General features: G+C 39.0%; 2 protein-coding genes and 1 long non-coding RNA gene across 5 annotated transcripts in view; 1 reads left to right on the forward strand and 2 right to left on the reverse strand.

The window, feature by feature from the left end:
- The window catches only part of mob2a (MOB kinase activator 2a), a 52,010-nt gene extending 44,152 nt beyond the window's left edge, over positions 1-7,858 (reverse strand). Inside the window, exon 1 of the mRNA XM_079604364.1 lies at positions 7,190-7,858. Within this exon, the coding sequence (XP_079460490.1) occupies positions 7,190-7,206 (17 nt within the window). The 5' untranslated portion in view covers positions 7,207-7,858. The remainder of the gene's footprint in view (positions 1-7,189) is intronic.
- LOC306994058 lies at positions 7,222-12,611 on the forward strand. Its single transcript, XR_013796614.1, has 3 exons — positions 7,222-7,427; positions 11,160-11,439; positions 12,013-12,611. It is a non-coding gene; the product is annotated as an uncharacterized lncRNA (long non-coding RNA).
- A 6,332-nt stretch (positions 12,612-18,943) lies between these two features.
- Positions 18,944-23,630, reverse strand: part of dusp8a (dual specificity phosphatase 8a) — a 47,172-nt gene continuing 42,485 nt past the window's right edge. For all 3 annotated transcript variants that reach the window (XM_079603135.1, XM_079603136.1, XM_079603137.1), the window contains 4 exons: positions 23,351-23,517; positions 23,065-23,224; positions 22,677-22,800; positions 18,944-22,404 (listed from right to left, as the gene is read on the reverse strand). In XM_079603135.1, coding sequence (XP_079459261.1) covers positions 21,336-22,404; positions 22,677-22,800; positions 23,065-23,224; positions 23,351-23,517 — 1,520 coding nt within the window. In that variant the 3' untranslated portion in view covers positions 18,944-21,335. The remainder of the gene's footprint in view (positions 22,405-22,676; positions 22,801-23,064; positions 23,225-23,350; positions 23,518-23,630) is intronic.

Genomic DNA, 23,630 nt, shown 5'->3' on the forward strand with positions numbered 1-23,630 from the left:
AGCTTTGGAATAGATTACACTTATTTAAATAGAACAAAAAAAAACAGTTATTTTAAATTACAATAATATTACCGTTTTTTTTTCTGTAATTTTCATCACATAAATCACAAAAGCATTAACAACTCCTTTACCGACCCTTTTGAATGGTAGTGTAGATGGAAAATTTCAACTAACTAAAATTCGATTTCCAACAAGTCAAAACACGTCAAAAATGTATGTGGATTTTTGGGAGATTTAGTTTGCTATGAAAGATCCTCTACAAAAAATGTGGGTGTCATTTTTGAATCCTCACTCAAATTTGACAAACAGATAAACCCTGTAGTTAGATCTTGTTTTTTCCAACTACGATTGTTATCTAAAACCAAGAGTTTTTTAACCTTTTCTGAGTTTGAGAGAGTGATCCATGCATTTGTGTCATCTCGGCTGGATTATTGTAATTCTCTCTATGTCAGAATTAGTCAATCTAATATAAATCGACTTCAGATGGTTCAGAACGCAGCTGCCAGACTTTTGACTGGTACTCGCAAGTTCGAACATATTACCCCTGTACTGCGCTCCTTGCACTGGTTGCCGGTCCACTACAGAATTGATTTTAAAATTGTACTTTTTGTTTTTAAAGCTTTGAATGGTTCAGCCCCTACTTATCTTTGCGACCTTGTGAACCCAAAAACCTCTGTTAGATCTCTGAGATCCTCTGAACAAAAATGACTGATGGTCCCTAGATCCAGATTAAAGCTGCGAGGTGACCGGGCTTTTTCTGTTGTTGGGCCAAAGTTGTGGAACAGTCTCCCGGTCTTAGATTTAAATCTAAGCTAAAAACATACCTTTTTTCTCAGGCATATAACTGTTCCTAGACTTTCTAGACCTTTTATCAGTGTTCTGATTTGACTTATTCTCTCTTTTTGCATTGCGGTCTTTATTATATTTATGTATGTATGTATGTATGTGTTATGCATGTTTTTGTGTATAGGTGTGTACTGTGTGTATATGCGCATGTATGTATATTTGTGCATGTGTACATGTATATGTGTATATCACTTATTTTATACCTTTTTTAGTATGACATTGTACAGCACAGTGGTCAACTATTGTTGTTTTTACTGTGCTTTATAAATAAACTTTGATTTGATTTGATTTGGATTTGGATTAAAAAGGTCCATGAACACATTATACACACAATCCTTATGCGTAGCTTCCTGTCCGCATAAAACACAACATGGCATGTCATCCGCACACATAAAGGAGACATATGGAGCCCAATATGTCGTTTAATAATGAGCATTTAATCTACCAGCTGTCCCGTGACCCGCAGAGGTCATTGTTCAGGCAGTGAGGTTTACAGTACAGACATGAAGCTCATGAATGAGGATGAAATAATAACAGTACAGCCTGAAGAGGGCGCACATGTATTATTATAATACAGGACCAGCAGAGAGACCAAGAGCACGTAGGCCTACTTACTTTAGGACAGTATAAGGAATGATTTAGTGCTCTGACTAGCAGAGTTCATTGACCTGGAAACTTCCTTTAAAACTCATAAAAACCGCTGTCAATGACAGAACTTTGCTTTTGTGTACATTAAAAAGGGCATTAAATCCCTTTTCGGTTAATTAAATCAGAATAAAAACAATATTTAGCACTTCAAAAGAACCATATTTAATAATGATGAAACACCTTGACAACAGCATAAAATTAGTAAATGGACAAGACCTTCTGCCAGATGAGAGCTCATTGGCTGACAGCAGACATTGCATCTAAACAGCCAATCAAAAAGACTATGACTAAAGGTCAAAACTACATGCTATAAGGGATTGTTTTTTGGTTTTGATAGACTGGTTGAGGCTCGAACCGTCTGCTTGACCCACATTACACAAGCTATAGACACTTTTAGAAAGCTAGTCTTATTGACATTTTGTGTGGTGAAGTTTGCTTTACCGTGTTAAATTAATAAAGACAACGTCGTGAACACTATGAGCTCATTGTTAGACATTCACTTCAGAGAAAAGAGGTTAATCACAGAAGGTTATTATCAGTTATCACAAGAGTGTCAGTCTTCCAAGATGAAATATACTTCAGCCCAAACACGGGAAATATTTTATACACCAAAAATATGCTTTCAAGATACCGCTGCCTTTCCCATTTGAGTCAATGACACATTGTGATAAAGAAAATATTTTTAAAGATCTAGTTTAAATCATATTATGTATATGTATTCCACATGGTTTTGAAGAGTCTTTAAAGAAAAAAGCTTTCATTTGTTTTAATATTGTAAGGTAAAAAAGTAAATTATTCATTCATAAATATTTTCTCAGTTGACCCACATGACATCTTACAACCTTAACTAACCTTGGTTTGTCATAAAAATGACAAACTATGTGATATATTAAGATTTACTGACCGACACAGTTATGAGGGTCTGCATGGGTCTTCTCTATCGTGATTTATTTTTTCTGTATGTTAGTAGCTAACTAGTTTTCTGAATTAATGAGTTAGTTGCAAAATTACTTCTAGTTAGTAGAATGTCTAAAGTGGACCATCGAAATAAAGTGTATTTGACTTTTATTTGGTGGACAACGATTTTTATTATTATATTATTATATAAACAGTCTTTTTTTTTTTTTACTATAAAATAATAATTAAAGATTTTAAAATAAAAAAGAAGAAATGGTTTGCTTCAATTGTTTTCTTTTCTAGAATTTCATTCTTGTAATGAGGATTTTTTTTTTCATTATGATATCAAGATATTTTGACTTTAGGCGCTCTTGAATTTGAACTCAGAAATGAAAAACATGGTCATCAAAGAAAATAGATTCTATTCATATGTATACAAAACATTTTCAATGTTTTTTTTAACGAATTAACAGATCTGGACAAACAAATGAGCCATAAGCAAATACAAGATGCTATTTAAAAAATGAACTGTGTTTTTATTCAATTGAAATGGACAGTTTATCACGTAAGAGCTATAGGAGTTCAGAGATGATTAAAAAGACAAGATTTCTAAAAAAAATACAATAGAAAGCTTAATATTACTCAAATGTGGACTTGTTTTGAAATGTACTGGCACTGTCAGTTTTGCACTAAGTATAGACATTGAAAGCAAACAAGCAAGTAAGCAGTTATGCCAAGAAAAACAAGTACAAACTCCAAGGACAGACCAAAACTTTTCAGAAGGAAAAACACACACCATATTTTACCAAACACCAAAAGCAATTATCAAGGCCGCAAATAATAGTGCTTTCTTTAATCAAACGAATCAATTTATTTCCTTTTATTCCATGTTAAGCACTTACATTTGTAGGATATCGGTCTATAAATGGTCGAAAGGAAACAAGTACGTTAAAGTAACGGTGTCAAATATTTAAACACTGTACAAGCTATAACCAACTAAACTAATAATAACTGTCCAGTCATAGAATCTTGACCTGGCATAATAAACGTCATGCTATTGTAAAATCTGACACGGTTCCAGTAAAGCACGGTCCTGCAAACAATGGCTCCCTCCACCCAGTGGAGACGCTTCCTTCCCTCCGGCCTTTCTGCAATCGCTATTATTTCTCCAGTGGAAATCTCCACTCAAATAAAAGCTCTAGCTCCCTTCCATGTGTGTCAAGTGTCCTCCTCAAAGTCTACAACTATCATGCAAAGCAGACCCCTGACAGAACCGGCACTTCTTCTGACCAGAATAAAGACCAGCAGGATCAAATCGACAGAGAATAATGATATTGAAATTCTACCGATCAGATGATAATTACATGTTAGGGCCGATAACCCATAAAAATTATAAAGCCTAACTATTTTTTTGAAATAAATTCAGGTTACGCTTCATTTTAAGGTGTCGTAGTTACATTGTACTTCCTCAGATATGTAATATTAATTATGTACTATAGTTACGGTTAGGGTTTGGTTTAGGGTTAGTTAATTGTAATCATGCAACTAAGCATATTTAAGATCAAATGGTATGTATCATGTGACATGTCTCATGTAATCGCTCAATCAGTGTTTCAAGTTACTTAACGTTGCATATTTACCTCTGGAAAGTTATCAAATGTTCACAGTTCATTAGTTATCTATAATAAAACACTAGAGGTTATATGCATGTTTAAAATTAGCCATGAAGACAAGCTTATGAAAACTACCTTTGTGTACTTGTAAGTCAAGAACAGTTTTTATTTGAGTATAATTATTTAGTTGAATATAATAGTTTGGCCTCTGTTGTTAATTATGATGTACTAAATGAGAGGGTTTTTTTTCCCTTTCTTTCCTTCCTCATAACTATCGGTAGATGACGGCAAACGTAATGCAAGCCAATAAATATGCAATATTAATAACCGATATTGAAAAAAAAAAACTATAATAGGCTACCAACCGATTCTGATGGCCAATAACCGTCATAGCTAAAATAAATCAACAAAGACATATTTGCCAATAAAAATAAACTTCCTCCGCTCTAAAAATCCTTTCTTTTAATGCTGACGTAACCAAGGCTGCCGAGGCAGGGGAAAGAGTCGATTTTTTGTCTGTTTCCTTCATAACATTAAAATTGAGACGTGTTTTTACAAATGCTTGCAGCTCCTGGTGTCTTTATTGATAAATTCACTTGCAAGTTCGAATAAACACAACTAAAGCCATTCTTCTGCGTGAATACTGGGTGAATCCCAGGGCAGAAGCCACAATGTCACTTATACAAGACATCAAAACAGGAAAGGATTTGGCCTATCCGCCTGCAATGGCCAGTGATGCTTTATGTGGTCAGAACAGAGCAGGTCAAGAGAGGGTGCTTATGTAATGACACAGGAATGTGAATGTATGGTCACTGTCTTTGGACCTGTTAAACCAGCTGCATGATGGCATAAACCCATAGGAATGCCTGACAATGCCTGTCTATAACCATGGGCTGAAGCCACCTGTCACCTCTCACATGGACACTTCGGATTGACGGCTCAATCGGACTGAAAAAACCTTCATGTAAACACCTTAATCGATCCGATTGAGCTCAATCCGAATGAAATTTCGATCGGATTGAAAGGGGTGGTTTATTCCTTTTGTAATCCGATCGAGAGAACATGTAAACACTCGATCGGATTGAAAACCGAAACTGAAAGGACTGCGCATGTGTAATGACGTTAGATGGCGTAATGACGTAGACGCGCGGAACGAGCTCAACCTTTTATTTATCGGTCATGTAAACACCGTGTTCGGATTCATAAATCGTATTGATTTCATTCCGATTGAACCAAAAGGTGTCCATGTAAACGTAGACAACAGAGATGTTCTTACAATTACACGTTTCTTCTTACATGTGTTTATTCATGACTTCATAGCCTAAAAACAAAAACTACACAATAAATAGCATTTACTTTTGCACATGGGAAGTCTGCACAGTCACAAAAGTCTCTGTGGTAATATAATTATTTTTTTATTGAGAGTTGACGATTAGATCAGCCATGAGTTCAACATTAGGCCTATGCAAATGAGAGTTATGCATAATGCAGCGACAACCAATCGGAGTGCAGATGGGAGTTCACACGATTCAAAGATCATGACTTCGCTTAGAATATGGTTAAAAAACATAAGATATTATAAAATAAATGTAACATTTAATTTAATATTCAACAATAATATTAATTTGCATGCATTGACACTATTATACAAGAACTTAACTGAGCTGGACGATGACATCATGGTTTACTCCACAGCGGCTATATATAGGCCTATATATGAACTAAATTATTAGCCTAACTTTTTTTAAACAAAAATAAAACATCACTGAGCTTACTTAAGCTGGACTGTGACGCTATTTACTACTGGAAACAAACTTTTTTGCATCATTTTCCTGTTATCACTGTGAAGCTGCTTTGAAAAAAATCGGTATTATTAGCGCTATATAAATAAATGTGACTTGACTTGACTATAGAATTTAAAAAAAGTTCAGCATGATTTTTGTGTTACATATAGGTGATTTTTCTAAAAATGGAAAAAAGTGCAAATGTAAATTTAAAAACAAAACACAGTGACTTAAAATCTTATGGATAAAAAAAAAATCTAATTAATTTAATTTTGCCTAATGAGATAAATGGCACTAGGCATAAAAAGCATATAAATCTCTGGACATCATTCATCGGTCAATTATGCACCTAAATAAAAATAAAATACAATTATATCTCAAATAATTATCCCTTCATGTGTTTAACTACAAGACCAGGAACCCAGCGTCAACCTGCTCATGTAAGCATGCTAATAGCTTTACAAATAGGCAATGTCTGCTGTATAAAGATAAGTGCCATTATAAATGGAAAATCAGACAAAATAAGAAAAGTGAGGCCCGAAGCAGATCTGAACCTGCAGTTGATATGAAACAACCTATTTTAAGCTTGAACCATATTCAGTCAACAGTTTAAAACTATAGCACCCTGTGTCTCAACTGTTCTGCAAATCATAAGCGGTACTCAATGAAAGCCAATGGGGTCCAAAACAATGACATTGTTGAGACGACTTGTGACATTTTTCAATATTTTCTTAATGTTCCACAAAAGAAAGAAAGTCATACAGGTTTGAAACAATATGAGGTGCATAAATGATTAGGGTATGGGATTTTCATTTTTGGGTGAACTATCCTTTTAAAACATGCCAACCACACTTTATATGTCAAACCACAAGGTAAAGATGTTAAGTGACTATTGAAAATTTTAAATGGCAGCTCAAGTCGATGTTAACGAATCTACTTTTAGATATAATCCAACCATTTGCAAATACCTGAGAAAATCTCTTGGCCAAAAGATGAATAAAAGCCAAGCATTTATCAAAAAAGTAAATGTTTCAATGGATCTGTACATCAGTGACATATTTAAGTCTACTGTTAGCTTCTTAAACTAAAATAACTCAACAGGTCAGGGTGTAGCTTCTCATGTGGCAGGATGTCATGAAGGAAACCACATACGTAGAACAAAATGCAATGTTCATTTTAAAGTTACACACAATTTGAATGTCAGACTGAATCTGGACCCCTGTATGAATTGCTAGACTGAGCAGAATACATTCAGTTTATATTCCACTAAACTTCAAAGTGCAAAACAAATGTAGCTAACTTAAATTTGTGATCTGGCATAAAACTTTTAAAAATGTGAAGACATAGATTTAAATGCATTGCCACAACATGATAATTTATAAGTGACCATATTGAACTCACCCCATCAACCAGTCCATTCTGCTGGCAGCTGATCCACTCCAGCTTTGATTTGACTCTCACCGGCTGTCTCAAATTATATCCAGGGCTAGATTGTTGGTCTCTATAACAGTTTTGGACATAGAGCTGCTCCTCGCTGACTTTGAATGATGTTTCTCCAGGTTTGAACTCTGCTCTTCTCAGGGCTGCTGGGGTTCAGTTGTCAGTGTCGAGGATGCCGGTGGTCCGTGTCTTGATGTCTGTAAGTACACTGAGATTCTAATGCTTCAGTCCCGCTGCTGCTTGATTTCAGGAATCCGGAAGTAAACACGGCTGTGTCTCAAAATCCAGCGAGCGAGGTGACTATTTGCACTGAAGCACGCAACGCGCTAAAATGTCCAAAAACCTTGTCTAGTTGGACAGCTTACTGGTTTTGAGCCACAGCCACTGGTTCCCCCCCACAGTCGCTTCCGTGCCTGACATCGACCTCAGCTGCAGTCAGAAACAAACCTGCAGAGACTCATTTAACAATTGTTTATATCTATCTTCGAATAGTATTATTATCTCTTTATTAGTAGTTAGTATTACTAGTAGTGGTGGTATTATTATTATTAGGCTAGAATTTTATTATTATCCTAATATCGAAAAGCCTCACCGGTCTTGCACACACCTTTGCTTTCGTTTTTTGAATTCGTTATTTTTCATAGTAGCCTAGGCTAGTTTTAGAAATTCATTGTTGCTCTTAAGTCTGTTCACTTAATATTTAACCGAGACGTCTCATTCTATAACGATGATTTATGTGTCTTTATTTATCTTTTGATAAATCTTTTTTTTTTTTTTTTTTTTTTTTTAACGCCTCATATCAATGAATAAAGAACAATCTCTCAACCTACCAACAGAAAGCGCTACGTGTTTTTTTTTATATAATTTTTTTATGGTAAACTATAATGGCATCTTTCTAACCCTGTCTGAGGTAGGCTGCCCCCTGAAATTCTTCACAATATATTATCAAATTATAAATAAAAAATGTTTTAATTTTTTTTATGAATTATCAATACAAAGGTATTTATTAATGCATTCATTTAGTATTTTAAAGGCCCCCTGATTTTTATTTATTTATATTTTTTTAGCTTTTGAATATGTTATCCTTAAGGTTATGGATAAACTGGTGTATTCCAAAACAAGGACAACATTCACATTTAGGAGATATACTTTCATAATTTTAAGCATTCATAACTTAGTCTCTCACTTCCGTTAAGATGGATCACGGATTTTTATGACATCACCGCGGACTTCAGCTTCTCATCACATCTTCTGTCCAATCAAATGCTCTCTAGAATCTAAAGCTCCACCCCATATGCTATAAATAGCCTGCCACCTGGCCAAAGCGACCGTTGACACGTCACAGACCAATATGGGTTGGAGATGTGTGTTCGGTTGCTCAAACGCTTGAGTTTTATTCCGGTTTCTAACTGTACCATTGGTTTAAGAATGAAATGGCTAGAATTTATTCACAACTCTACTTTTGAATCCGACGTATCATCAGCGCTCGGATTCACTTCCATTGTGCTGTCAAGTACAACTTGCAGTCTGTGAGGTAAACTAAACACTATTGGTGATTTTTGAAAAGGGGGAGGAGCCATTCAATATGTCCGGCCTTAGCTTCCTGTTTCAGTGGAAATTACTCAACGCATCAAATAAAGCTGTGCGTTCCAAGGCACTTCAGTGGGCCGTTAATGACAAGCTCATGAACACGTGCAATTCTACCATGGCTTGTGAACACCTGATCTGGAGCTCATTTGTGTAATTGGCCATTTGTATTTTCACTCGATTATGACTTTTTCACACGAAGTAGCCTAGCTGTGATGTAATGATACAGGAGGGACACTGGGATTATTTATTTTAAAGAAAAGGTCCAGGAAGAGTCAGCTAGAATCACAAATTACGATTGAGGGAGTGCTAACTGCAATTTCTAAAATGGACCCTTCTCTTCAAAGTGAGTTTCTGTGGAGTCGTTCAAGTGAAAAGGAAAGCCAAATTCAGTCATCTTTTCCTTGTATAATTCACTGAGCATAACAAACCTACACTGATGAGCCACAAAATTATGACCACCATGACTCTTATATGCTGTTGGTTCTCTGTGTGCTGCCGACCCGAAGAGGCATGGACTCTACGAGACCCCTGAAGGTGTCCTGTGGTTTCTGGCACCAAGACGTTAGCAGCAGATCCTTCAAGTCCTGTAGGTTGCGTGGATTGAACTTGTTGGTCCAGCACATCTCACAGATGCTCAATTAGATTGATATCTGGGGAATTTGGAGGCCAGGGCAACACCTTGAACTGTTCACCATGTTCCTCCAACCATTCCTGAACAATGTGTGCAGTGCAGTCTGTAAGAGACCACTTCCACCAAGGAACACTATTGGCATGAAGAGGTGGACCTGATCTGCAACAATGTTTAGGTCGGTGGCACGAGTCAAATTGACGTCCACATGAATGGCCAGACCCAGGGTTTCCCAGCAGAACATTGCAACTCCCTCCACTGGCTTGTCGTCCCACAGTGAATCCTGGTACCATCACTTCCCCAGATAAACAGCGCACATGTACACGTCTGCCCATGTGATATAAGAGAAAGCAGGACTCATCGGACCAGGCAACCTTCTTCCACTGCTCCAAAGACCAGTTCTGACGCTCGCTTGTTCATTGTTGATGCTTTCGATGGTGGACCGGGGTCATCATGAGCACTCTGATCGCTCTGTGGCTACACAGCCCCATACGCAGCAGTGTGAGTGTTGTGACACATTCATCTCATAACCATCATTACAATTTTATTTGCCTTGTGCCACAGTAGACCTTCTGTTGGCTTTGATCAGATGGAATAGCCTTCGCTTTCTTGTGCATCGATGAGCCTTGGGCGTCCAACCAGGTTTTTGGGTTGTCCCTCATTGGATCATTGTTGGTCAATTCTCACCACCGCTGACCGGGATCAACCCACAAGCCTCACCGTTTCAGAGATACTCTGACCCAGTCGCCTTACCATAATAATTTGGCCCTTGTCAATGTCGCTCTGATTTTTATTCCTGCCTATTTTTCCTGCATCCAACACATTTGATTACAATAACTGATTGTTTGCTTACCATCTAATCCACCCAGACCTTAATATGTGGCCTTGTTAGGAGAGGATCAATGATTTTCGCTTCACCTGTGACAATGTTTTGGCTCATCAGTTTATACTCAGGAGCTGTTTACACCACACAGTTTTCAACTAAAAACGTAAAACTTTTTATGCGTTTTGGCCGTTTGTTTACACAACAACGGCGTTTTGGGTGCCTGAAAACGCAAACTTTTGAAACCGGGTTTCAAAGAGTACGTTTTTAAAAACGGTCTCGGTGTAAATAACAAAAACGCGGATCTCTGAAGACGATGACGTCATGCACATGCGTATTACGTGTTCAGTCTACTGTGTTTCATCGCCATCTAATGGCCTGGCAGCAGAATACAGGGTTTTCAGTCGTTTTCGCGGATCCGTGTGAATGGGGATCGTTTTGACAATGTTGCCGTCTGTACGAGGAAAACTCAAAGGAAAAACTTCTCAGTTTTGAGCATATCGTTGTCGTGTAAACGTACCCTTAAACACACCATCTAAAGTTGTTTTGAATTCAATGACTTACGCAAAATAGTTTTGTTATGTCTCCTGACTAGATTTTCAACAAATTCTGGACAAAATGTTTTCACACAAAGACTTAAAATATAGCACAAGAAGCTTATTTGTAGTACTTATTTTGGAGCTTGTTAGCCCCAGTACTCATTCACTTTCATTATATGGAAAAATGCAGCTTTTTGAACATCTCTTTGGGTTTGGTAAAAGATGACAGAGCAATCTCTTTAAGGTTATGACCAGGTCTTACATGAAATCTTAGCACACAAGGTTGATTCACTTCAGACATTTACCTTGTGCGAATACTGTACAGATCAATACACATATCTCTGATTCCAGACACGTCGTCTCCTGTCTTTCCCTAAGCGATGTGCTCGGCGCCGGAGGACTGAGCCCTACCTGTGTTTCAAGTGCACAGCTGTCCCACCTGACAATTATAGATGGTGTCTCCTTACATTGGCATCATTGAAATCTCAGGAGAGCAGAGATGATGTATGTGGAAGGAGGTGTATTGAATAATACATGACCCCTGTTTGGCCTCCTTGATGACAACAACATCACCAACCACCAATAGATGGCAGCACCACACTGGGGTTAAAAAAAGTGGTGAAAAGTTGATGTAAGTATTAATACAGCTTGCATGGCACATAAAAAATTATGTTAAAAAAACCCTGTAAAAAACAGTTGCTAAAAAAAATTGCTGTCTTAAATATTTAAGTGCAGTAAACTTGGATGTTTAAGTAATTTCAACTTAAATTACATTTAAACTGACTTTTAAAAAATTGTTGAATCTTGAAACTTTTTTTTGTTCTCGGAACTAAATATGAACACCAAGTGTACAGTGAGTGTTGAATGTGCCAAACATACTTTTAAATCATTTTTTTTTTGCTTTGAAAAAAAAAGAATGCACTATGAAGGTCTCATAACACAGGGTATCTTGTAGCGTTAGCACTTAATTAGCACTAAATGTTCGCCTGCAGTCAAATCAAATAATTACACTTTTCCATTGAGTTGTAGTGGTTATTTTCAGGGCAGTGGGAAATTGCCTTGCCTTGCCTAATTGACACATTGGAACATTGCGGCCACACTAACAAACTGCAGCAATGTCATAAAGTGCATGAATACATAATTTTGTGGCACCAAAAGTTTATAAAATGTATTCTAATAAGTCTCTGTGGCTTTTCTTTTATAGTGAAGAAGCATTTTCATATGCTTTTTGATTTACGGTCATTTGAGGACACAGGCAATGGGGCAAGAAATCCCACGGAAAGTTACCTACCGACTCCAGCAAACGGAATTGAAGAGAATTGTTGCTATGATGTAACAGTTTTATAAGTTGCCGTATATAAACTCTGGGATCCGAGAGCTCTCTGGCGCACAACATGGCTGCATCTGGGAACAATCAGCTTCATTGGAACTTGTCACTCTGGTATCCAATAGCTTACAATAACACAATTTTCTTGCACTCGGACAAAATCCTCCAAAATGTTAAGTAGGCAGAATTAAATATAGTTTATTAAATTATAACATAATTCATTGTTGTTCTATAACGTATTTTACAGTAATATTTGAACCAGGTTTTGAAGAGCCTTTTAAAACATTGACCCGTTTATTAACCATGTGATACAGAATCTGCTCGTTGCACGTACACTAAAACAAACAAAGGGGACATTGGAAATAGACAACTTTCAAATAGCCTGGATATATAGTGTAAGGAGTGATGATTGAAATTATTAAAAATTGCTCTGAGTATTGAATATTTGGTGCAAAATAATATATAAAATGTATATGAATATATCTGGCGACACTTTATAATAACTAATAAGAAATTGTATAAATTATAATTGTCATTTCTAATAACATTAAGAAAATTATCATATTGTAACATGTTTTTCTAATCCTTAATTAATGTTAGCTGACAAAAAGCACTTTACACAAAATGTACAAAAAATTAGTGCTGTCAAATATATTTACAATGTAACAATAATCAGTTATATATAATATTTCTGCATTATATAATATATAATAAGCTATTTTATTTATCATACATCATATCATTTGTACCCATTTAGAAGCAACAAGGATGAACTGTGGTCCCAGCACAGCATGCATGTTAAAAGTGAATGTTTGAGCTTTGACTGTGATGTGAGGGAGGAAGACAGGAGAGTCTTTTGTGTGGACTGCATGTCATCATGCGGTCATCGTCAGCTGGGCTTCCGTAATCATTATCTCTTCAGAACACGCAGTCCAAACACACTGCCTCACTTGACTTACTCAACAAACATCTGCATACGTCACACGGGTGCATGTATGAATCACCCACATCACATCCCTTATTTTGTTTGCACAAAGTAAAATTTGTTCTATTAACAAATTACTTGGACCAAAAGGCTGCAGATATACCCACAAAGTTACTCATTCACTGTGCTCATGTTCAAAAAACATGACAAGGAATGAAAGAAAAAACCCCAAGCTGAGTGAGAACAGAATGGTATTCTTGAGTGGGAAGCTGGGAATTTTTTGTCCTTTTCCCACAGGATTTAGTGTTCCTGGTTATACGGAGGGCCTTTTAACACTGCGTTTCACCTTGACCCGCAGCTCGCAAGTGGGCAGCTGGGTATGAACTCAGCACTGTTAAGGTTCATTCACACCAAGAACAACAACTATAGATAACGATATTCGCATCCACAAAAGTGGATGATATTGTTATGTTTATTGGCGCTGCAAAATAAAGCTTGAGCTCTTTAAATCAGGATGGATTTGGATTAGCTGTCAATGTATTTATTGTTCATCAACTGGAAAAAATCATTCTGAATGTGATTCCGACGATATTGATTCTCTGTTCCGTTATCGTTATTGTTGTGCTCTACTATTCTTTTATATTTAGAATGATTTTAAGAACTATATCTTTATCATTATAGTTATCGTCCTTGGTGTGAATGGGCCTTTAGTGTGATGGGAGTTTTTATGTCACCTCTGCCACCTTCTCCTCTTTCACAGGGGGACATCAAAGCTCCCAAAAATCATTACAAACAACAATGTACAATTAATTGGTTGCATTTAGCATGTATTTTCCCTGCATCCCCAACCTTATTTGAAAATATGTGCTACACTTTAAAAAATGCAGGGTTGTTTTAACCCAAAATTGGGTCAAATATGGACAAACCCAACCGTTAAAAAATGTAACCCAACGGCTGGGTTTGTCCAAATTTGACACATTGGTATGAGTCGCCGTGGGGTAGTTCTGCTCTCGTTTCTGAAGGAGTAATATTATGTAGCAGAGGAAACTCGCTTTAGGCTCCTCCCCCTCCAGCCAATACTGATGTCGGGGTTGGCTTTCATGGACCCGCAGATGGAGAAGTTTAGGAGCAGATAGAGCTTTTCTCAGCGCTAGGAGAACCTTGCACGTATATCCTGCTTGTGCAGGTGCTATGTAAGGTCTGCTTACTACTGAGATAGGAGTATATGCGCCGATTCATATTTGCATATGAATGGTTGTTAGACATAGCTGAAATAAGATGGGCTATTTTGCTCCTCACACCTGAATTCATCAGTTGTTGTCTTCCCAGTGGGCAAATTCGGAAATAGTAGCTATTTACTCTTTCTGTGTTTATAGTTGTGCACTGGCTCTGGTGAGGAAAGCTCGGCAAATCCGCTTCCCACTTTATTGCATTATGCTTCTCCTTGATAAATACGCAGTTAGAAGTGAATGCTTCTTTTCAAATTGCTTAGGAAGTGTTGCTGAAAGAAGATGGCCTATTCCGCTTCTCGTGTCCCATTTTATCAGTTGTGGTCTCCCAAGTGTAGCTTTGGGGTATAGCATAGATAGACCTCGTCTCCCTCTAGAGGGTCGTCATGCTGAGGCCTCTGCTCCCTGGAGCTCAGTTTAGACAGTGACATCAAGTGTGAAGGGCTCCCTGTGAGCGTCCTTGGTAAGCTGTCTTTAGTGTAGAGTGAAGACAAGCCTCCTCTCGCTCGAGAGGATCGTCATGCTGAGTCCTCCGCGGCCCAGAGCTCCATCTAGACATTGATATTAAGTGTTAAGGGCTCGATGTAGAAGAGCTTCCTTGGTTAGCTGTCTTTAGAGCAAGTGGAGGTCTGTCTATGTTCTACCCTAGAGTCCTCATGCTGAGGCCTCCGCTCCCCAGAGCTCCTTCCAGACAGCAATACTAAGTTGTATGGCTCTCTCCGAGCCTCCTTGGTAAGCTGTCTTTAAGGCTGGTACAGGTTAGATTGACTGGGCAATACCACCACTGGCGTCCCACTGCCTCATCTGTCACCCCTCCAGTTTGGACCTGGAGGTGATAATGAGGGAAGCATTTATACACCCTAAAATGTGTACAGATTAGGAGATACCTTGCATTCTGCCTTCTTTCCTAGTGCTTAAGAGGTAGTAGAGGGTTGAGATGAGAATGAGTAGAGTTGTGATAGTATTTCAGTATCTCATGCGTTGTTAGGCTGTTGGGGGATTTCCCTGGTAAGTTCTTCTCCCAGGTGTAGGTAAGAGCATTGAGCTTCGTGAATTTCACTGGCTGGGTTGTTAGCTCTTCTAGGAAATAAGGGCATTGTTTCATGTCACTGTGATGTGGCTGAACAGACTTTGACTTTTAATTCCAGTGTAGGTTCCTTGAGTTATCGATGCTAGTTCACTAGGATTGTGCATATCTTTGTGAAGCAGGCACTTGTTCAGCATGGTAAAGTGGGTATTAACATTTCGACAGCTTCAACGTTATGATGCAGCAATGAGTTCCCTTGAAAGGGAACGTCTAGGTTATGAATATAACCCTGGTTCCCTGAGAGAGAAATAGACGTTGCATCTAGTTGCCATGCTTCAGGCATGCCTGCACCTCTCCTTCAGACAATAAGCTGATGACATCTAAAGAACCCTTTTATACTCACGGGTGCAACATGTGACGTCATAGGGCTGCCATCTTCAAATCAAGTGGCGTGCTTCCAAACATTTCAGACACTGGTCATGCCTAGGGCCGTTCCCATAGTGTCAACGTTACGACGCATCGTCTCGTTTGTTGTAGTTTTCATGGACTTTCAGTTTGTTTTCATCAGTCACGTGTTTCTTTGTCTTTGTTTCCTACCACTCTTTAGTTTCATCTTTTCAGCTGTTCATTATTTTCAGCTAGTCATCATCACTGGGTATTTAAGTTCCTCTGTGTGCACTCTTCAGGTTTCCAGTATTGTTTGTGTGTTCGTGTTTCACAGGTTTTCTCCCTTGTTAGTTCTGAGTGAATTCAATAAACCTTGTGTTATTCGTGATCATCTTCATCTTCGTTGGATATCCCGTGGCAGAATACCAGGCCCAATATGGAGTATGCTGCAAAATGTGCTGCGGTGGCTCAAATGAGCCACAATTTCTTTACCTTTACTGAACATTTCTGTCGTCTTGCCGTCACCAGCCCCTTTGACGACGTGACGCTGAAGACTTTGTTCTGGATTGGGGCTAATTATCATCATCATCCTGTAGACCTCCCAGACACATCTGGACTAGACTGAAGGGAAGTTATTATCCAGTGTCTGCAGAGCATCTATCCCTGGTCCAGAACACAGCCAGACCCAGAGCCCATTCCACCACGATAAATCGCGTGAGCCCCCCGCAGACGGACATCTACCGCCCGCCGCGATGCATGAGCCAGAGCCTGAGATGAAGACGACAGAGCTGACCATCGACCCAGAAGAGAAGCCCCACGGTGAGTCTGACCAAGGATGTGAGCCTGCAACACCAGAGGTTGAAGGAATGCTGGTGGAAATGGAAACTGAGGACTTGCTGATGGACTTCAATGCGGAGGTATCAACTCCCACTCTATCCCACCCTGTACTTCATTCATCATTGCTACCAAGTTTCCATCTGCCGCTATCACCACAGAGCTCAGCCAGTCCTCCAACCCTGCCTCTGTTGGATGTTTGCAGCCCTTCGCCGTCTCTGAGGATGCCTTGCTGTGATGTCAAGCCTCAGATCGGGCATCCACCAGCAGCGTCTGAGCGAGAGGATCCTGCGGCTCCACCTCTGATTACTTCGCTCCATCTCAGCCTGTCAACCTGACAGCTACGCCTAGGCTCCTCCCACCTTCGGCTCCACCAGAGACCCTCGATCTTGAGGCTCCACCGGGTTCCCTCGTCCCACCGGCTCCCCCTTGGTCAATAGTCACTCTGCTTCCGCCACGGACTTGCGGGCCGTCACACCACCTCAGCCCTCGGGTACTCTGGCTCCGTCTCAGAGGAACGTCCAGTCACTCCAAAGCCCCCATCGTCCCTGCCTCTTGTTATCATCCATTACGGCGCAAGCTTGTGCCTTCCCAACGGGGGGTGTACTGTCACAGTTATGTTCAATTTGTTGTAGTTTTCATGGATTTTCAGTTTGTTTTCATCAGTCACATGTGTTGCTTTGTCTTTGTTTCCCGCCACTCATTAGTTTCATTGGACTCATCTGATTCATCTTCTCAGCTGTTCGTTATTTTGTCACCATCACTGGCTATTTAAAGGGGTCCTTGTATGCCCTTTTACGAAGTCTTGATTTTGTATTTGGGGTGTACTAGAATATCTTTTCATGCTTGATTGTTCAAAAACCCATTATTTTCCACATATTTTACATTATTACAGCTCCTCTCTACCCAGTCTGGTTGAATGCATTTTTCGATGAAGCCACTGATGTTTCAGAATGGTATGTTTTTTTTGCGGGCAATTGACTTATAGATACGATGTTATCCACCATTTCATCATATTTGTCGGAAAACTATGGTAATCGATCACACAATCATGGATCATTTTCCTGACGGTCTTACAAAAGTAAGAGCTTATAAAAGCTAAAGTAAACACTACATCAATGCTGTAATTTTAGTTAGCAGGCTAGCGGACAGACAACTTATAATTGGAACTGTTAATAGAAAACACATCTAAAAAATATTAAGACATACTTTCAAGTTCAGATAAACAACAGATGTCCAGACAAAATGGGAATTATGTATTTTAGGAGAAGCTTTTTGTGCTTTATAGCCTACATTGTACTCTGTCTGTCTGTTGTTCTCTGTAAGATGTGCAGGGCACAGACAAACAAGGTTATAATCTTCAGGAACAGTGTTTTAACCAAACCTTTAACCTCTCTAAGTTCGTCAGCCTTAGGACGAATTTTTTCATGGTGGAAAAAACAGCGACAACATTCTTCATCTTCTCTAGCGCAGCTCAACCAGGCCTCGCCAACTTTCTTTGCGTATTCCTTCAGAAATTAAATGAGGAATGTTATGACTTCTTAAGATCCGGAAAAATCGTGTTGTAGTCCAAACGAGACATTCGGTGTAGTTCTTGAAAAGTGGATTCTGTTAAATAAAATATTTCCTTTTGGAGTGGACTTTGTAACCTTGCAGATTTTTTTTAATGCTCAAACAGCAACATTACAGACTAAATAAAGTTGAAAAAGTGAAAACGCATGATAGGACCGCCTCTGTGTGCACTCTCAGGGAACCAGGATTACATTCATAACCTAGATGTTTAGATTATATGAATTATTTTATATTATATTTGTTCAAATTGATTAGGCTTATTTAGAAAAATATACCATCAATGGTTAAATTCCATTAAAATTAATTTCATATTTAAGTTACATGTGTTCTACATCATCATATTAATATTGGTTTAATACTGTATGTGGATGTACCTCTAAACATATTTCAGCCCAACTACAGATTTTCTAAATAAAGACTAAAAGGAAACAATATAAAAACATCAAATAAAGATTGTACAGTACATATATAAAACCTACCTTCTGAAATGTTTACATAAAATATCTTTCCCAGCTTTATTTCCATACTGAGAATCAATGGACATGCAGATGAACTCGCTGCCCATTTGCTCCATTTAAAGAAATCTTTACCTTTTTACTGTCTGCATCGGACATTATAAAAAAGCTTAGGTAACAATGCACACAAACTTCATGTACCTTACCTCAACACCAAATTGTACAAAACTCTTAAACCCGTTAATGTTAGAAAACCATTTGCAATATGCATAAATAAATAATGTTGGTCATTCATAAAAACTGTTGGAAATCTCTGATCTTCCACATGCAAGATCATGTTAATACAAAAATCAAAGGAAAAGAAATCACGAAACTTTTTCATATTTTGTAATGTTTGTATTTTGTTTCATCATCATCACAAAATGGGTACATGGGGAGGAACAAGCCTTTTCCAAAGAACCTGAGGTATTTTGCGTCAAGCAGCCTAAGGTATCAAGATTTTTTCTTTAAAAAATTCCCTATCTCAATTAGTTTTGTTGATACGATGCTATTCACACAACATATAATAATAATAATAATAATAGTAATAATAATAATAATTAGTTGCCAACTATTTAACAATTTCAGCAAAAAAGGACAGCCTGCATCTTTTTATTACATGTTTTAAATAATGATAACAATGTCTTTAAAAATATAGTACAGGGAAGGAAAAGGAAATACAGGTAATGTCTCACACAAGGAAAACAATTACAGCAGCACAAAATACAAGATTTGCCATTCAGAAAAGCTAACTGAAAAAATACAGACATAAATAAATTGCTGAACTATCTCCCATGGAGAGGGCATTCCCATTCACATTTACACACACACACACACACACACACACACACACACACCCTTTCTGTGTTATATTTCAACTTTGGAGCGTTCTAGAGATTCTGAGAGAAATGGAGAGGATAAAGGGAGAGAAGAAGTAGGAAAGAAATTGGTGCAAAAGAGAGGGAATGAATGAAAAGGACAGGAAAGAGAAAGCTCAGATTTGTAATTGAGTCATCAAAAGCTCCCCTGAGAAAAAAGCAAGCCGAATGTATTGTCACCATAGAGCAGATTCTGTTCTAATCAGTTATTGGTTTTACAAATAAAGTTTACGATCTAATAGAAACTAGTTGATCAACAGACATAACTCTGTCAGATCATCAGTCAGGTTTAAAAATGCATCTAGTTGTGTATACTTAATTCATATGGGTGCGCAGTCGTGGATTTAAAGGTTAGGGGCGTATCTCCTCTCCAAGACATTGACCAAGGGTCATTCACAACATCCATCATACATCCTCCCACAATCAGACTCAAACAAACAATAAATAATATCATAAATATGCAGAACAAATGGGGGACACAGACAAACCCCTTTAGAGTCCCTGTAATTTTTTCCCTTCATTTTGTCTTGTGCTTGTTAATACAAAAATCAAATTCTTGAAAATCAAAATGAATTGCTGGGGTATCATACATATTCTTCTAGATTACTCTAGATTATTCATGCTGGATTAAAATCTTTAATAATTCAAGCCAGCAGGCTGGAGAGACAAATGAAAGCCATACCAAATGCTTTAGTTTGTGACGCACACCGCAGGACATAAATGGTTACACATGATTTTTTGTAAAGCGTTGTGGTACCCTTTTAATGAGAACATCCAAAAACATCCCACTTAAAGCAAAAGAAAGTGCATTTTAACATCAGATAATTCCTGGTAATAACCGCACTCTCTTATGAACAAAAAGGAGGACAATAAGTGAAAACATATTGCTTGTAGTTCCATATCGGTCTTGCAAGTGTATTTTTGTAAATATCACTGAAAAAGAAAGATCAACACTGAAAAAAAGAGGAAAAATAAAAACTCCACAATCTTTATATTATTTCTCATTACCAGAATGAACCAGTAGAATAAATAAAAAATGTAACTAAGAAAAATGACAAAAAAAAAAAAATTAAACATCCATTGAAATCACTGTGTATAGTTCATATACTATTTGTTTGTAAGGGAAACAGCAGCCTCGAAGCATGCTCGGTGAGAAAAACGTGGGATGCACAACAGTTCGAGCATCACCACTTGGGCACAGGAAGGGAAGAACTAGACCCTGAAATCTGGGTAACAAAAGAGTGACAGAACATTATGGGAAAATGCCCACAATGCGTTTCCTTCATGACATGCCTGGTTCCTCCTCCAGGATTCCATGAATGCTAGGATACAGGACCAGGGTGGACAAGAAAACTGCACAAAGAGGCCTTCATTCAGCCAGTAAAAGCATGTACCACCAAGGCTTAGTCTATGCTGACTCCTTGTGCTGTGGCGGTGTAACTTCATTATATGGCATAATAAAAGAAACAAGTGTAAGCATAACAGCCATGCTTGATTCTCAATACACCAAAAGGCTGGAAAAGCTTTTATGAGGAAACCTGGGGGTCTGTTTCTAGAGTGAGGAAACGAGGGATTCTGCAACTGGAGTCTCAGCTCGTTGTCATTTGGGGATGGCTATGGCTTAAAAACAGTAGAAAGTCAAAAGCAAAGTCAATCTGCGTCAGGTTCCACTGGCTTAAAAAGACAAAAAAAAGTGTCACATTTCTGAGAACCAGTCTTAATCGACAAGCCTATGAACTAATATGAATGTTCCACACAACAGCATCTCCTGGCCCACTCTCAGTCATCCTTGCTCATAAGTGGCGCCTGTCCACTGCCTGTGTGTAAAAGTCCTCAGAGGCTGTGTAGGTGATGTCAGGATACTTCAATGATTTCCATGCTCCCAGAGAAGCTGGATTGCTTGCTGATCTTTCCCAGTTCTTCCCTTGAACGTGTCTCTGATATCCCCTCTTCAAACTCCATCTGACAGCTGCGCCGTTTAAACTGCTTATCGGCAGCACAGGAAGTGGGAGCATCCTCGTGCCAGCTGCCCCTCGAGTCCCGTGGTTCCCCCACCTTCTCCCGCAGACGCACAGCCTCACACGGCCCAGGGAGACTGCTACAGCCTAGTGTAGGAAAGTGTACTGCCCCTCCTCCACCTCCATTACTGTTCATTGACTCCGAACTGTAGAACCAAGGTGCTTCACCTGTTGGCGTAACAGGGGTTGTGGCCTGAACGGTGTCTCTATGCTTGGTCCACATGGGCCCGGTGCCCACAGTGGGAAGGCTGAGCAGCAGGGAGGGCTTCAGATTGTCATCAAGACTGGGACTTTTGTGTGCAGGGAGTGAGCGTCCGAAGTTTAGACTGTGCGAGTGCACAGGAGAACTTCCAGCACTGCTACCATTGTGCTTGCTTTTCCTCCGTGAACGAGGTCTGGAGCTGCTCTCAGGAAAGAGGCCTGGAGATTCAGCTAAACCGGGGCTGACTGAAACAGGTGAGTACTGGCATACACCATTGGCTTCTCCAGCCTCTGGGCTATCCAGCTTGCAGAGTTTGGGGACATCTTCGGTATGCACAGGTGCGAGACGAGGACAGTGGTTGGGCTCGTAGACAGATTTGATGTCAAGTGAGAAAGAGCGTTTGAGACGGTTGGTGTCCAGGATACGCTCTGCTGAAAGATTCAAGCCATTAAAGCCCTGCTGGAGGGAGGTTGGAGAAGGTAGCTTAACGTCAAATTCTGTGTGGTCTTTCTCCGCCTCCAGACTGCCCTTTCCAGGATCACTTGAAGATTCTCCTCTTGGTTCTGATGATTCCTTTAACTGCTCCAACTTCTCCTGACCTGAGGACAGAGCTTTTAGCAACCTCAGACCCTTCTCAAACTCCAACAGCTGTCCCAGGAAGTTGAAGTTGGGTGATATTGAAGGTCTGCGGTCCTTCACAAACCTGGAAACACCAGAAGAGTAAGAATGATTACCCTAGGGACAAATCCGCATATAAGGATAGGAAGACATCTTCAACACAAAGACTCATCATGTGAGCTTGTAAAGACCTTAAACAAAAATATGTGTTTAAGAAGGCTTCAACAGGTATTGTTTACTAGTTTCTATGTGATCCATTTTACATGTTGCAGGAAATGGATATAAAATTACAGGTAGTAGAAAACGTTTTTTCTGAGGCCGTGCAATTTAAGCTGCAGGGTGTCTGAGTGCGTTTACCTGTATGCGTCATCTGATGACAAGCCCATTGTCTTCATGATATAAGCAATGGCGATGGTGGCGGACCTGGAGATGCCAGCTAAACAATGGACAATGACTCGACAGTTGGAAACCTTGGCTTTGTCTGAAAGGGAGAAGGGAAACATGTGAGAAAACACTAAACATGCAAGACAACCAAATACCTCCTCAGTGACAAGCCAGAAAAAAAAACATACAATTTCTGCAAATATGCTTTAAGGATCAAATGTGTTCTTCCTGATATCATAGCACGGCATGATGCTTATCTTTCATGATAACATGTGAAGTTCACATAAAGAAAATCAATTAGCAAAGGAAAACTATAATCAAGTGTTAAAACAACCTTCTATTGTTGTAAGGAGGTTCTTACCAATAAACTCGTTGGTTTTGTCTAGCCATGGCAGGAGTTTTTCACAGTAGTTGTCATTGACGGGTATACGCATGAAATGGCTTTCGGAGATGAACTCTGGCTTTGGGCAAGTGTTGCTTGCATTTAATACATATGTGATGCCGTTTTGAGCCATTAGATCCTGAGAGTGCAAAGAACCAGGGTAAGAATTATGTAGCGTCATTACTTCTGTTTTGGATAAAATATTTAAACAATTATTTGGAAAAATTATCTAACATTCCAAGATATTAGTTACAGTCAGTTGTACCTTGTTGAGCACATCTTTTTGTGAGCCTAGGTAGAGATGGGGCAGGATTCGTGTAGGACCAACGTTCGCCACAGGCAGACATGGCTGAGACAAGCTCATAGGCAGAGTGGCCACTGGCTTGCCTTCACACAAGCCTGGAAAACAGGACGAGAAAGCTGCAAAACCACCTGAAGAAACAGAGAAAAAAAGAGAAAACACATTAAGAACAAAATGACCCCCTACCTATGTGATAAAAGAAAGACAAGACCAACAAGAATGCTGGATTTTGTGACTGTCAACA

Source organism: Phoxinus phoxinus, assembly GCF_949152265.1.
Source record: "Phoxinus phoxinus genome assembly, chromosome: 25".
Lineage (NCBI taxonomy): Eukaryota > Metazoa > Chordata > Actinopteri > Cypriniformes > Leuciscidae > Phoxinus > Phoxinus phoxinus.